The sequence below is a fragment of the Cydia splendana genome, chromosome 23 (genome assembly GCF_910591565.1).
Source record: "Cydia splendana chromosome 23, ilCydSple1.2, whole genome shotgun sequence".
NCBI classification, from domain to species: domain Eukaryota; kingdom Metazoa; phylum Arthropoda; class Insecta; order Lepidoptera; family Tortricidae; genus Cydia; species Cydia splendana.
The window spans coordinates 7,374,160-7,389,746 of NC_085982.1; the positions used below are offsets into that span (position 1 = coordinate 7,374,160).

General features: G+C 40.2%; 2 protein-coding genes across 2 annotated transcripts in view; both read right to left on the reverse strand.

Moving 5' to 3' along the window:
* The window catches only part of LOC134801803 (B-cell receptor CD22-like), a 700,667-nt gene that overhangs the window by 37,021 nt on the left and 648,059 nt on the right, over positions 1-15,587 (reverse strand). The window lies entirely within an intron of this gene.
* LOC134801717 (uncharacterized) lies at positions 7,996-9,287 on the reverse strand. Its single transcript, XM_063774315.1, has one exon. It carries the CDS (start codon positions 9,052-9,054, stop codon positions 7,996-7,998), a length of 1,059 nt encoding a protein of 352 aa, XP_063630385.1. The 5' UTR covers positions 9,055-9,287.

Below are 15,587 nucleotides of genomic sequence, written 5' to 3' on the forward strand. Positions count from 1 at the left end.
CAAACGCGAACGCTCAATTAAATTTACACTAGAGTATCTGGATCTTCCGGTACTTTTTTACATGGTTTAATTTATAGCGGAGCGGCGGAAAGCGCCGAAATTCTAAAACGTAACAAATATAAGAGCCTCGGTAGAGAGTACCATTTTGTACCATTTGGTGTTGAAACTCTAGGTCCATGGGGTCCCAGCGCGCATAAGTTGTTCGCAGAAATCGCGAAGCGTCTGGTTGACGTAACTGGTGACCGAAGAGCTGGCGGCTACCTCGCACAACGTATCAGCATTGCGATACAGCGAGGAAATGCCGCCAGCATCCTTGATACAATGCCTCAAGGGCCTATTTTAGATTTAAGCTAGTTATTAATTTCGTTTAGTAGTACCACTGTATATATATTGTATTTATAACTAAAAATAACTTCAAGTACTAGATTAAAGTCAAAGTCAAAGTTTTTATTGTATGTAAGAATCAGGTTATATTGCAGGTGGAATATACAATTACATATTTAGTTACACCGAAACTTTACCTTTTCAGGTGTACATACATTTGCAGGATACATATTTAGTTACATATTATGCACACTCATAATAAACTTAAATAATAATTTATGCAGTAAAACATTTTTCTATTAGCCACATTTTTATATTTGCTTTGAATAGCTTTAGATCCGTGTCTTTAAAGCGATCAGGTAATTTGTTGTATATTGTGATACTCATAATATACCTATATAGTTTTTTTTTTTAAGTACGAGAATCGTGATGTTACTTGTCATTTGTATTATTTTTAAGCCGTTAACACATTCTTATTAATTTTATAAAATAATAGACAGCTGTTATTAAGTTGTTTTTGTTTTGGTAATGTCGAAATGGCATTGAAGTAGAATATATTTTACATTTTGTTTTATGCGACACTGTTTTAGCCAAAAGAAATGCGAAATAGAATGGAAAGGACCGTTAGATTGTGCCAAATATAATAAGGCAATAAAACTATGTCATAAAAGAAGATAATAAAATATGTTGACAGTACAAAAGGTGGTATATAGGTCACAGAATAATTGGAGCTTGTTTATGTCAGCAGCAAAATAGGTAGGTGGGCGAAGTATTTAAAAAATCTGAACGGAATGTGATTGTTCATTCTTGATTTAGTAGTACTAATCACTTTAGTGCACACAACACAGGTTTACATAATATTTACAGAAATAGAGGTACAAACGCGAACTTATCCCTGTAAGGGATCTCTTCCAGCTAACCTTCGAGTAGATGAGGGGAGAATTCAAATTAGATAGGCAAACTTACGGAATGCACAGTAAAGTAAACTAACCAAAATGTTCAAAAGTAAATAAAATACATAAATCATATTATAAAATAAAATACATGCTATCGTACATACATCTATTTATATATTAATAATAATACCTTTAAACGAGCAATAGGGTATTATACTGTATTTAAAATAAATTATTTTACACCATGCATGAAATAAAGCACCAGGCTCCAATTTCACCACGGTGACAGGTGCGACAATTGTAAAACATCACTGTTGCTGACGTCACAGGCATCCATGGGCTACGGTTACCGCTTATCATCGGGCGGGCCGTATTCCTGTTTGCCACCATCATTGTTTTATTAAAAAAAACTTTATTATAACGGAAAAAAACAGATATTTCTCTTGCTAAGTTTCTGACAATTGTCACAACATTCCGACATATAACTCATTACCTGTCAAGAATTACCTACAATTCTTCTAAATCTTGACAATTGTCAGAAACTTCGCAAACGAAATATCTGTTTTTTTTTCGATATAATAAAGTTTTTTTAAATAATACAATGATGGTGGCAAACAGGAATACGTCCCGCCCGATTGTAAGTGGTAACCGTAGCCCATGGATGCCTGTGACGTCAGCAACAGTGATTTTACAATTGTCGCACCTGTCACCGTGGTGAAATTGGGGCCAGATAATTATTAGAAAAACACAAATAGGAGTTATTTTTAAATACAAGTTCTATTTAATAAATCGAATAGAAGTATAAAAAGTATGTGTGTTGACCGTGACGTCACGATGTAATGTTTCATATAATTTCCATATTAGCAAATCGTTTTGACAGCTCTAAAAAAGTAACTGATTTGACTAATAGGAAAATACCCTATTCTTGTTTATTTATTTATATGTATATATATTTAGGGATCTCGGAAATGGCTCTAACGATTTCGAGGTTTTCGGGGGTGATGAATCGATCTAGCTAGGATAGGATAGGATCTCTGGGAAAACGCGCATTTTTGAGGTTTTGTATTATGTTTTCCGAGCAAAGCCCGGTCTCCCAGATATTAAATACTAATCATATAAAATATTACATATAAGTATAAGTTTGTAACTGCATTAGCCACTGCCGTGATTAAAACGTTTAATCACGTGTATTCCGTTACTAATTTTATCTAGGAAATATAATGCAGCTGCAGGTGCCCCACCTTAATATCACGTTTATTCTGTCACTAATTTTATCAAGGAAATTCAGCTGCAGTTGACCCCCCCCCATCCCCCCCCCCCCCCCCGGGCCCTTCCATATCACCTTTCGTCTGCTAGCCTCAGTGACTGACAGGCCTATTCGGATTTCGAGATAATCACAAGATCTTGAGACGATTTAGAGATCAACTAGATCTACATTAGATATCGACTAGATGTGACTTGGATATGTAAGTCATAACTTGTCGAAATCGTTCAAGAGGACCTCCAGAATCGCGAAAATGTCAAATTTGATATATCTATCTTACAAATATCTTTAAATTATCCGTATCGTAACTTGTTGAAGTCTAGTAGAAATCTAATTCATTTTCCGAATGGAGCCGTGAGGCTCAGTCTTCATTGAATATATTCTTGTATCAAGTATTTTGCTTACCAAAAATACCAACTTAAGGATGACCCACGTTAGACCGGGCCGTGTCCGGGCCGGAGCTTCCGGAGCTTACTTTTCTATGACATGACAGGCGATCACGTGATGCTTTTCATAGAAAACGATGCGTCGGAAGCTCCGGCCCGGACACGGCCCGGTCTAACGTGAGTCATCCTTTAAGCCCCGCATCCATTATTGTAATGAAAAGTCATTTCCATACGCATATCAAAAATCCATCAGCGGGCATCATTTGGCTGTATCAGAAAAAATATTTCATGTGAAATCTGCTACAACCTAATACACCTTAGTCCTATGTGAATAAAGTATTCATTGGCTTGAGAGATTATTGAAAAGTTTAAACTTTTTAGGCCCGCTTTTTCTGTAGTTCCCAAATTCACTTTGGCACTTTAATCAAATTAAATTAATTTTATCAATTATCTGCCGCCGGCAATTTAATTTTTAATCTAAAATGCAAATTATCCTTAATGAGACCACACGGTTCAATTCCAGAGTCCGTTCGGAAACTTTATCAAATGACGAGGCAGGAAATCCTGTTTTTGGCCTGTCGGCGTATACAAAAAACGGGATGTATAAAAATGCTTTAATTAATGGGCTTAAGCGGCTGTGCAAAGGGTTGTTCAAAGTTTATTTCTAATATGAAAACAATCGGACCGGTCATTTTGTTGTGGCATTCTTTGGGGGAGGCCTATGTCCAGCAGTGGACGTCCTCTGGCTGATATGATGATGATGATGAAAACAATTATATTTAAGCAATTCCGGTTTACAGTACGTACCATCAAACCCCACAAAACCTCGTAACTATAGATAATTACCATCTAAACCAATTTAAATATTTGCTATATAATTACAATAATTAATAGCCTCAGATATTCATTATAAGTATTATAATTGCAAAATACCAATGTTTATTTTAAATGTAAATGCAATTAAGAACCGCACGCACGTACAAATAGAAAATAAATATTATGTATATTAGCCCACAAGCTCATTTAGCTAAAATAAATGTTAAGGGGCCCACTGTTTAACAGTCCGCCGGACGGTATCGGCCTGTCAGTTAGAACAAAATTTTGACAGGTCCGAACAACTGACAGGCCGATACCGTCCGGCGGACTGTTAATCAGTGGGCCCCTTTAGGCAAAAACACAGCAATGTAGGCGCAAATCTAAATATGTATCTACATATTATATTTTTCAATTAAATGAAAATATTGGCTAATAGATAAGGTTGGACCGTCTATAACGTAATAAAATAACCTAAAAATAGGTAATTAGATTATGGGTTATGAGTCTAGACCAGGGGTCTCCAAACTTTTTTACCTGAGGGCCATATTGCGCCTCAGATATTTCGCGCGGGCCACGGTACACAGCATTTCGGCGCGGCGGGGTGTATCTGGCTGCTGCTATTAGGACTGAACACCTGGAGCCTGGCTCCCGCGGGCCGGATTGGACCGCCGTCGGCGGGCCGGATTGGAACGCTTCGCGGGCCGGATTTGGCCCGCGGGCCGGGGTTTGGAGAGCCCTGGTCTAGACAAGAAGTTATTATATATACGTATTAGTCGAGTGTGCTCAGGCCATAAAAAGGTCAACTACGGCGCGGCGTTCACTGAATAAGAGATTTGATTGAAATGAGATATATAGGAGCCGGGAACACTGGGATAACTAATAAAAAGGCAAATGCGCGTCCGTTCGTATTAGAAGATGTATTTCGAGAGACAAGTTAAAACTACCACCAATTATGACATTAAATATTTTATAAAAATCTTAACCTACCCGCGAGTTCACTGACCGAGCGATCAGCTGTGATACATGTCTATGTATATACCTTCGGTGCTATACATGTACATATATCACACCCTACCACTTAACTAAGACTACATAGTATACGGTCGTCGGCCATGTACTAATATGGCAAGTAACGATCCCGTGAAAACTTCTCCTCCAGGCCAGGTGAAAAGAACCCTTATGTAAATGCTAATAAGACTGACATGGAAAAGCCGTCTCCACTATAGATCCGACAATTATTACACAATATCATAGTAAATTAATAACAGAACTTCCTTAAATATAGTTATTTCTAAAGTACAATACAGTATTAATCTTTACATTTTTTTATACTAATTCTAAAATTACAAACAAGTAGTACTTAATATAATATGGGATTACCATATCTTTCTACGGGCACGGGCACACGTTTAGGTATCGGGGCAGGTGGCACAGAAGCGGGCCCCGGTGGCGCACACGGCTCCGAGTTATCATGGTTATCGTCATAGTCCGCCGCTGGGCACGCTGTTATAGCTAAGCGTGAGTTATTGCGTAACTGATCTATATGCCTTTTAATAATTTGACCGTCTTCCCTTTGCACCAAATAATTACGTGAACCTAATTGTTCCGTGATCGTACCGCTAACCCATTTCTCCCCCTTGCTAAAATTCCTAGCCCAAACATTATCACCTACACTATACGATCTCGAGACGCCCCCCGCGTTTTCGCGCTGTCGGAGCTGCGCGGCGCGCGCACACTCGTGCGCCGCGGCGCCGGCGTCAGCGCGCAGCAGGTCCAGTCGTGTGCGCAGACCTCTTCGCTGCAGCAACCTCGCCGGCGACTCGCCCGTACTGCTGTGAATAGAATTCCTATACGCTAGTAAATATGACTGGAGCGCGGCGTCCACGTCTTGCCTATCCCGTAAAGCCTTCAAAATGGTTTTTTTAACTAGCTTTACTGCACCTTCTGCTGCTCCGTTTGAAGATGGATGATACACCGGAGAGTAGGTTTGTTTTATGCCATTAAATTGCATGAACTGAGTCAGTTCTCCACTCGTGAACGGCGGGCCATTGTCCGATACCATCATCTTGGGTAGCCCGAAACGAGCAAACATCTCCCTTAAAACTCTGATGACGTCATCTGCCGTTGTTCTCGTCATTTGTTTTACTTCAATCCATTTGGACGATGAATCCGCGACTACTAAATAGGTCATGCCGTTTAGGGGTCCTAGGAAATCCATATGCAACCTACTCCAAACTTCTTCGAGATATGGCCAAGCTTGTGGTGTAGATTTGGCTGGGGCCGGTGCTTCCAGAGCGCATGTGGTGCATTCCATACACGTTTTCTCGATTTCAGCATCAATGCCGGGCCACCAAACATAGCTCCGGGCAAGACTTTTCATTTTGACGACTCCAAAGTGGCCTATATGCAGCTCACGTAGAACGTCATTTCTTAATGTCGTGGGTACCACCATTCTGTAGCCCCACATGACACACCCGGCTTCTGAGTACAGTTCGTGACGTCTTACCCAATACGACTGCAGCTCTGGATCGTCACACTTCGCTGGCCACCCTGACTGTAAATACATAACCACTTTTCTCAGTAGATCATCTGTTTTTAAATTGGCTCTGACTTGATCACTAGTAATTGGTAAGAAATCCTGTACGAATTGTACATATGTCACCTCAGTCCTGTCTGCTGCCTGCTTCCCCACTGGTAGCCTGGACAATGCGTCAGCTCCATTTTTGTCTGTAGGCACGTATTCTATGTCATACTGGTAACCAGACAAAATTACCGCCCATCTTTGTAGTCTGCTCGCGGCCATCGACGGAATACCTCCCTTATCTCCAAATATGGAAACCAACGGCTTATGATCGGTTCTTAGCAAAAACCTTCGACCGTACAGGTACTGATGGAATTTTTTTATTCCAAACACAATTCCCAAGGCTTCTCTTTGAATCTGAGAATAATTTACCTCCGCCGCATTGAGCACTCTGGACGCGTATGCAACAGGCCTTTCCGTACCATCTGGCATCTGGTGCGAAATCACCGCCCCCACGCCGCTCGAACTCGCATCTGTAGTTAGACATAGCGGAAGTTCAGGGTCATAGTGCGCTAACACCGAACTGGAAACCAATCAACGCTTGACGGCATTAAACGCTTCCGAACATTCCTTGGTCCAACTAAACGAAGCCCCCTTCCTTAATAATTTGTATAATGGTGTTAACGTCATACTTATATTTTTAACAAATTTCCCATAGTACATAATCATTCCTATGAATGAGCGAAGCTCGGTTACATTGGCCGGTATCGCCATGTCCTTTATAACTTTAATCTTTTCCGGACACGTGTGAACCCCTTGTTTACTAATGCGAAACCCTAAATACGTCACCGATTCCGCGAAGAAAGAGCATTTTTCTTTCTTAACTTTCAACCCAAATTTCTCGAGGCGTCCTAGCACTTGATGTAATGTACGCAAATGATCCTCCCTGTCTACTCCCGTTATAATTACGTCATCAAGGAAAACACCTACTCGCGGTAAGTCTGCGAAAAGTTGTTCTAGTTTCCTTTGAAATATCCCCGGGCTCGACGATAGCCCATAGATCAGCCTATTATACATATACAGGCCTTTATGCGTGTTGATTACGGTATAAGGTTTAGATGCCTCGTCCAACTCGAATTGTGCATAGGCTTGAGACAAATCAATTTTTGAAAACGTTTCCCCCCCGTGTAATTTGACAAGCAGGTCCTCAACTCTAGGCAAGGGAAAACGGTCAACCTCTAAGCATCTGTTTAGTGTTAATTTATAATCGCCACAAATGCGAATACCTCCATCACGCTTAATTACCGGTACTATCGGCGTGGCCCAGTCTGACGTCTCGACCGGCGTGATAATGCCGTCCCGCTGCAGCTGGTCCAGCGCGCGCTCCACCGGCGCGCGCAGTGCGTACGCCAGCGGCCTCGCTCGCATGTACACCGGCGCGGCGCCCGAGCGCACGCGCAGCGCCACCGTGCCGCCTGTGTACCGCCCGAGCCCGTCCGCGAATACATCCTTATACCTAGAAATCAATGAATCCATAGTTCCAATTTGGTATCAATTTTGTTACAACTAAACGGCTCCACGCCCATTTTCAACTCGTACAGCCATTGTCTTCCTAACAATGGGTTTTTGCCCCCATCTATAACAAATAAATCTAAAGACATCTCTTTGTTTTTATATTTAACTATTGGAGTAATTCTACCGACCGGGCGTAAACTTCCTCCTGCGTAAAAGTTGACTAATAGATTAGGTGTTAAAATAGGTAGATTATTAAATAATTTTTGATAGCATTCAAGACTTATATATACATGAAATGGCACTACCGGAGTCAACTTCCATTTCTAAACCTATTCCGTTAACGTCCAATGTCATCATAAACGGCTTATAACGACTTAAACTGCCTACAGATAAAGCGTTAAATTGTACCTCGTTCAACAACTCCTCCTCATCCTCCTCGTTTGCGTCCAACGCATGCACTCTAGCTCCAGTTTGTAGTCGGGGACACATCTTCTTTAAATGACCTTGTTGCATGCATACGCGACAAGAATACACGCGGAATTTGCAAGTCGCCGCGTCATGATTGCCGCCACAAACACGACACTGGCCCTGCTCGCGAGCGCGCGGCGCTCCTGCCGATGCCGCTCCCGCCACGGGCGCCTGCTTCGCCTGTGCGCGTCCGCCCCATGCCTGCGGTGCCGCCTTGCTGCGCCCCGCTACCTGGGTTGCCCCGTTAGACCTCCAGGTCCCCGACGAGCCCTGCCTTCGGGCCCCGCTGCCGCTGGCCGATGCATATAGCACTTCCACAACCTCTTTACTAGTGCCGCGCGTCCTACTATCGACTGCCGCTGCGTCTTTCTCTGCTGCCTCCATGGCAACCGCCAGCTTCCAAGCCTTGGCGAATGTCAAAGCATCTTCTACGAACAACCTCTGCCTAATAGTATCGTCCGCTATGCCACACACTAATTGATCCCGTAGATTATTTTCCAGTTCCGTCTTAAAATCACAATATTGAGTCATCTTCTTTAAATCCGCGACATAGACCGCCAACGACTCGCCTTTTTTTTGTATTCGTTGACGAAATTTGTAACGTTCCGCCATTATGCTCCTTTTAGGCTGTAAATGATTAGTCATCAGTTCTTTTAACACTTCAAATTTTTTTGTTGAAGGTTTGTCCGGCGTACACAATGTCACTAATAACTCGTAACTTGCACTGCCCATCACTGTTATTAACGTAGGCACTTTCAATGCATCCGTTACGCTATTCACAATGAAATATTGCTCTAACCTATCCACATACAACGCCCAATCGTCCGCGCTAGGATCAAACGGTTGCAACTTTCCAATCGACATTATAATACTGTCCTTTCACTGCCGCACGCTTAATTGTCCGTATTCGTCGCCAAATGAGATATATAGGAGCCGGGAACACTGGGATAACTAATAAAAAGGCAAATGCGCGTCCGTTCGTATTAGAAGATGTATTTCGAGAGACAAGTTAAAACTACCACCAATTATGACATTAAATATTTTATAAAAATCTTAACCTACCCGCGAGTTCACTGACCGAGCGATCAGCTGTGATACATGTCTATGTATATACCTTCGGTGCTATACATGTACATATATCACACTTTGGCAGAATTAATCTTTGTTTCTAAAATGTATTTAAGAAGTGGCGCCACCCAGATTTTTGATGCAGGTGGGGGGTGGGGGGGTTTTAAGCGTCGGCGACGTCTGAGGTTAATAATTTTTTTAAGTTTAGGTTCTATGTCAAGTTGAGTATCATTTTCAACTAAATCAAAGATGTAGACATAGATTTCATCTAAATCGGTTCAGCCGTTATTGAATCCCCATACAAAATTCCACCTCCCTTTTCACACCCTTAAGGGATGATTTTTAAGATTAAAAGTATGCTTTGTTATTCCCTGGGACTCAAACTATCTCTGTACCAAATTTTAACTAAATTTGTTTAGCGGTTTAAGCGTGAAGAGGAATTAAAAAAAAAGTATTTTTGTCATATTTTATGTGTTTTTACTTCAGAATGGTGTCATTATGATATCATAAATGAATTCGGCATCCCCTATTTATACCAAAACGATACCAAACTTGGCCTAGTAGTTTAAATGATATAGATATCAAGATAAAGTTGAGAGCCCCCCCCCCCCCTAAAAATTTAAATCAAAAATCTCGGTAGCTCCACTTCTTAAATCCATCCTTGGGTCCTAAGGACCAATCCTGCCAAAGTAAATCTCTTGTTCAAGCAACGCCGTATTTTAGGCCCAGCACCTTCCGCTATATACATATATAAAAATGTATCCCTATTTTCCTTGGTCATGGCATCACACGCGAACGGGTGGACCAATTTAGCCAATTCTTTTTTTATTGTGTTTGTTATTGTCTGGAGAAAGTTCTTATGATAAAAAAAATTAAGACTGCAAAAAAGCTAGATATAATGATATAAAACTATTGAAACAGATTATATCGTGTATAATGTCACCACGCTGTAAAGGGTTCGAAACGTCGGGATGTAGTATGTATTCAATATACGCGATATAATCCGTTTCAATAGTTTTATTTCATGAGTAACTATCGCGGTAACCGAAGACAATATTAAGATAGATATAAGTGAAACGAAGTTTGCCGGGTCATCTAACTTTATTTTTATTAGGACAAACCTTAATTAAACTAAGGTATAATGTTACCAGAGTTAAATTTTCTAATTATTGTAACAATAAGATTACAAAAGAGTAGGTACAGTACAGTCGCCATCAGATATATCGGAGCGGCCAAGGCGCTCACAAATATCTGAACACGTCTCTATTGTCAGGGCGTTAGGGTGCGTGTTCAGATATTGTGAACACCTCGGCCGCTCAGATATATCTGGTGGCGACTGTACAGTCCAATCTCGCAAGCTGAATTAGACCCACTTTCCATTATTTGATTGAGCTGAAACTTCACATAAATATGTAAGTGAAGTGACAATGTAATTATGCAATATCCGTATATTGCACCAAGCTGATCTGGGCGCGTAGCCAACGTGCCAATCGTTAACGCTCCGTAGCGTATCGTAGTCATTTCTCTCTATATCACTCTTCCGCACTAGTGCGACAGCGTTTCGTTCGCTACGGAGCGTTAAGGATTGCACGTTGGCTACGCACTCTGTTGATGATCACGGGAAGCGGCCATAGAAACTCTGTGATAAAACAGCGCAAATTAATTGTGTTTGTTTTTTTTACAATTGTTTCGATGAATATGACAATAATTAAGTTATAGTGATGATGACTATGTTGATTCACAAAAACGTAAACAATCTTTATAAAGCTTATGATGTTTGTCGGCAAACATATCGCAGCCAGTATAGAAGTTTGACGTTTAAAATAACACTTGCACTGGGTGTGCTATCAAAATCGTTGCAGACTTTTCTTGGTTCAACTGTATCAAAAATGATATTTATAAAAACTTGTTACTTTCTCTGTACGGAACCGTCTCGAAAAAGGTAATTCGTTACGGTAAGGTCACGCGCGACAAACGAGCATTTTGTTTATGGCCAGTATAAAACGGGTTTATGGCGCGGGTAAAGACTTTTTCGACACAACATGGTGACATTACTCTTGAGTGTAGAGTTTATTTGTATGTCTGAGTTAAGTTGAAGTAGGTTGTGCTGCCTCAGATAAAATAATAAATAATTATACCGGGGTGTAAATAAAAAATATACTAACTAGTTAATGAATATTTTTATGAGTGGATTTGATATATTAACTGACTAATTTTGTCTTAATAAAATTAAATTTTGTATAAAATATTGTTATTATAACAAACTTATAGTATTTTCTAATTAATCTAATATTCAGTCTTAGCTACCTACTAATTATCTGCCAATACAATTTACCTATATGTAATCAAACAATAAATAAATTCAAATTATAAGTAGATTTGTTGACTTAAAAATGCTTCAGAAATAAGCATATCATTCGTTAAGGTCCGGAAACCTAAACCACATTTAAAGTACATACAAGCTTCTGTAAAACACAAAAAAAACTGCCCAAAGGCTAAGTGCTAAGGCTTAAGTGGCTAACAACTTTTTTTTAAAACACCGACAACCATACCATGCACAATCTAATCTACAAAATCAATTCGACACCTTTATGCTTTCATTGTAAACAAAAAAGCACACCCCTAACCATTAAGCCCTCTTTTTTTCATACTAAACCACTACAATCACAATCAAATAAATACAAACATATTTGCGGGCGCTTGAGAAATAATAGACCTTATGGCGCTCACAATAAGATTTAAACTCGGAAAATTGGCTGCATGAATAAATTTGTTTAATAATAGGGTTGTGCATTGTGTGCCCCTTTGGTTTTAAACAAAAGGTGTGAGCTAACGGCAATACAAAGGGTTTTTAAAGCTCACTTAAGACAATTAAGCATGTTTTTGACCCCTGTTCAGAATTAAGACTTAATCAAAACACGACCTAATGCCCTAGTTTTAAGGTTTTAATTAGCTTGTACAGTTGAGAGAGGAATAGTGTGAGAGTTTTTTGCACTTGAGTGAATTTTCAGCTTTTATTTGGAGTGTCGGTACACTCAGACTCGATATAGGCAATTCGGATGTGAAATATCTTGTAAGTACTAAAATATTCCAATTTTAATCGGGACGTAACTAAGTGTAGCTTAAAGGATGACTCACGCTAGACCGGGCCGTGCCCGGGTCGAGGCATCCGGCACGTCATTTTCTATGGCGGCTAATCGGTGACCACGTGGTGTTTCCCATAGAAAACGAAGCTCCGGAAGCTCCAGCTCGGCCCCGGCCCGGTCTAGCGTGAGTCATCCTGAACTAATGCAAACACAATCAGGTTTCGTTGTTTAATCACAGAGTTCCTATGGTCATGTCCTGTCTCCATCATCAGATCAGCTCGATGGTACCATAATATTGCATTGTCACCTAACTTACATATGTGAAGTTTCAGCTTAATCAAATAACGGGCACTGTGTCAGGCGTGGCTCACTCCGCGATTTCGTCGCTTTGCTACAGGTAGTTAAAAGTACATCCGTTCCGCCCCAAATTTGGGGAAAGCCATAAGCCGCGCGTGGCGCTGTCGCCACCTAGCGGCCATATCTGTGCTGATCGTAACAGACGCGTTTTGTTAGAGAGTGAGTCTTCTGTACCTAGTACTATTATTTATTCTGTGACTGGGTCTAATTTAGCTTGCAAGTTAAAATAGAGCCTTGTAAAAAGTCATCGTGAATAGTGAGAAATGAACTCCAAAACTTGAAGAAACTAGCAATTAGAGATGCAACGGATAGTTGTTTGGCCGGATACCAGATACCGGATATTCGGCCTGACTATCGGCCGAATATTCGGTATCCAGCCGCCGAATATTCGGCCGGCGGAACTATACCCACAATTCGGTTTTTCAGATGCGCATTGTGCAGGTTTTACCTGTTTCGAAGTGATCTTTCGCGCGGACTCATTTCTAGATTCGAAATGAATGCGCGTGCAAGACTGCAAGTGGGTGGAATTTTTAAATTGTTTTAAAATAATAAATGAGTACGATTATGACCGTGACGGTTTCTTAAATCCAATTTGTTTATTCCGAAATCAAGCAACCTTACTATCCGGTATCCAGCCGGATAATAAAGCACTATCCGGTATCCGGCCGGATAATAACGCTCTATCCGGTATCCGGCCGGATATTAAGATAATGGCCGGATATTCCGGATACCGGATAGTAACCGAATATCAGGTGCATCTCTACTAGCAATCCGCCCAAACTTTAGGATAATATAACCGCTTTATACCAAAGAACCAGGAAAGTTTCTCTATCCCGTTAGGGTTGAAATATGATCTATGATCTGCTTGTAGCTGCCAGGTTTCATACTGTTGAGGTACAAAAGCGATTCGCCACAGTATATTTATATAAAGTAGTTGTTCATCTGCAAATACATGCATGAGTCGTCTATAAAAATAAATAGGTAACGATCGGTTTAATAATTTTGTAACAAAAATATGGTTGTCTGTAATGTCGGTTTACGGACGATAATTTTGCGTGATAACCTGATAACGTCATAAGAAAATTTGGCCGTAACGTTACCATGGAAATCTATCCACAACGTTACCATGGAGATCTGTCCACAACGTGACACTTTTTCGTGCATGCTACCGGTGTTCATCGATTTATAAGACGTTATCACGTCAAAAACTTATTAGGTACTTAATACCTTCGTAACTTAAGGAGTTTCGATTAAGATTTATGAAACAAATTAAATTAAATTGTGTGTCCCAGATTGGGGTGTTTTCGTATGATTTGTGAAAAGTTGTGGTCTGTGGTACGAATATCAAAATATTAACTGCCTACAACCATCAATATACGAATGCTACATAATCTATATATCTTTATTTTTTATGTAGTTACAATTGAACTTGATTTCACTATACTTAGAACGTTTTCACAATAAGTGTCATAATAATTTTACTTTTTTAATCAATATAATCTCAACGAAGTAGTATGTGTGAGTTTCATACCGGATCAGGAATCAAGTGTTTCGATAGTACCTACAGGTATAAGTTTTATTTTATGACCCATTTTGTACCTTATCATAGTGACAATAGGTCTCTAGCGACTTTCATATTGATTGTCACTGTTATAAGGTACGAAATGAGTCATAAATTAATACTTTCGATCGTACCCAACGAATCGAAACAGCCCCGAACGGTAACAACCCGCCCTGTTCTGTGTCTTGGCAACTTCTGAACTTCTTCCATATTTCATCGATCGCCGACTGCCGGATGCCACAGGCGCATTCAGACTTTAAAAATATTAGATTGACTTGATATTAATTACATTGTGCAGTGAAGTGTACCAAAAGCAACGTAGTGGTCAAATGTCATGAAGGATTTGGACACCGTAGCACTTCAAGAAACGACAACCCAGAACAGAAATATCTGGCGCACCCGAGAAGAGGCCGAATAGTAGGCAACATTTCATTCGGCCGAATACCCAAAATTCGGCAAAGTGGCCGTTTAGGCCGAATACCGAATAGTTGCCGAATATTCGTGGCAGCTCTAATTTATAGACGGGTCTATCGCGAATTTATTTTATTACCTTTATTTACCGACGCATAATTGCACATTTCAATAAAATATAAAATAAACAATTGACTACAGTTATATCGATGCAAACGAAACGCTGTCTCTTTGTCACTCTTTATTAGTGCGTTAGAGAGACAGATAGCATTAAGTTTATACGGCGCAAACGATTGTCATCTTGGCTAGCCCCCCTGGGCTGCCTAGCAGAATAAGTAATAGTACTACTGTAAAATCTTCGCTGGTCTCAGGTGTTGTTAAGGTGGTGAAATAATAAGTGGACTGTAGTTTAACGCTGGTTTACTTCCAAAAATACGAGAAATACAAAAAGTGGCAAAGTGGATTGTCGTTGGGATTCAAGATGACAAAGTAAGTTTTTGAAAGCTCTATAACTGTCAAAGCTTTGAATAAAAAATTGCCATAGTTAAATTTGACACATAGAGACATTGACATGATTTAATTTATACAGTTAATTGCATATTTTAAAAATAAAATAGACAATTTCGAATTATATTAATTATGAATTATTCTATTACATAATATTAAATTATTTAGAATATTTATGAAAGGCGTTTTTAATTGCGAATATTAATAACTTAACCTAACGAAGTCAGGATCAAAAATGAGATTTTTGAACGATTCGTAACATGCTCCCGGCGTTGAAGTATGAGAGCTTCAATCATTTGTCGACAGGGAGAGGGCAGATGTTGTTGTAGGCTCGTCGGATGACGCCCCTCTTCGTCTTAATGTCGGCGACGCGCACGACACCGTCACTGCCATGAATAACTCGGACG

Coding starts and splice junctions, on each gene's coding strand:
- LOC134801717 (XM_063774315.1), bottom strand. CDS start 9,054: ATGTCGATTGGAAAGTTGCAACCGTTTGATCCTAGCGCGGACGATTGG.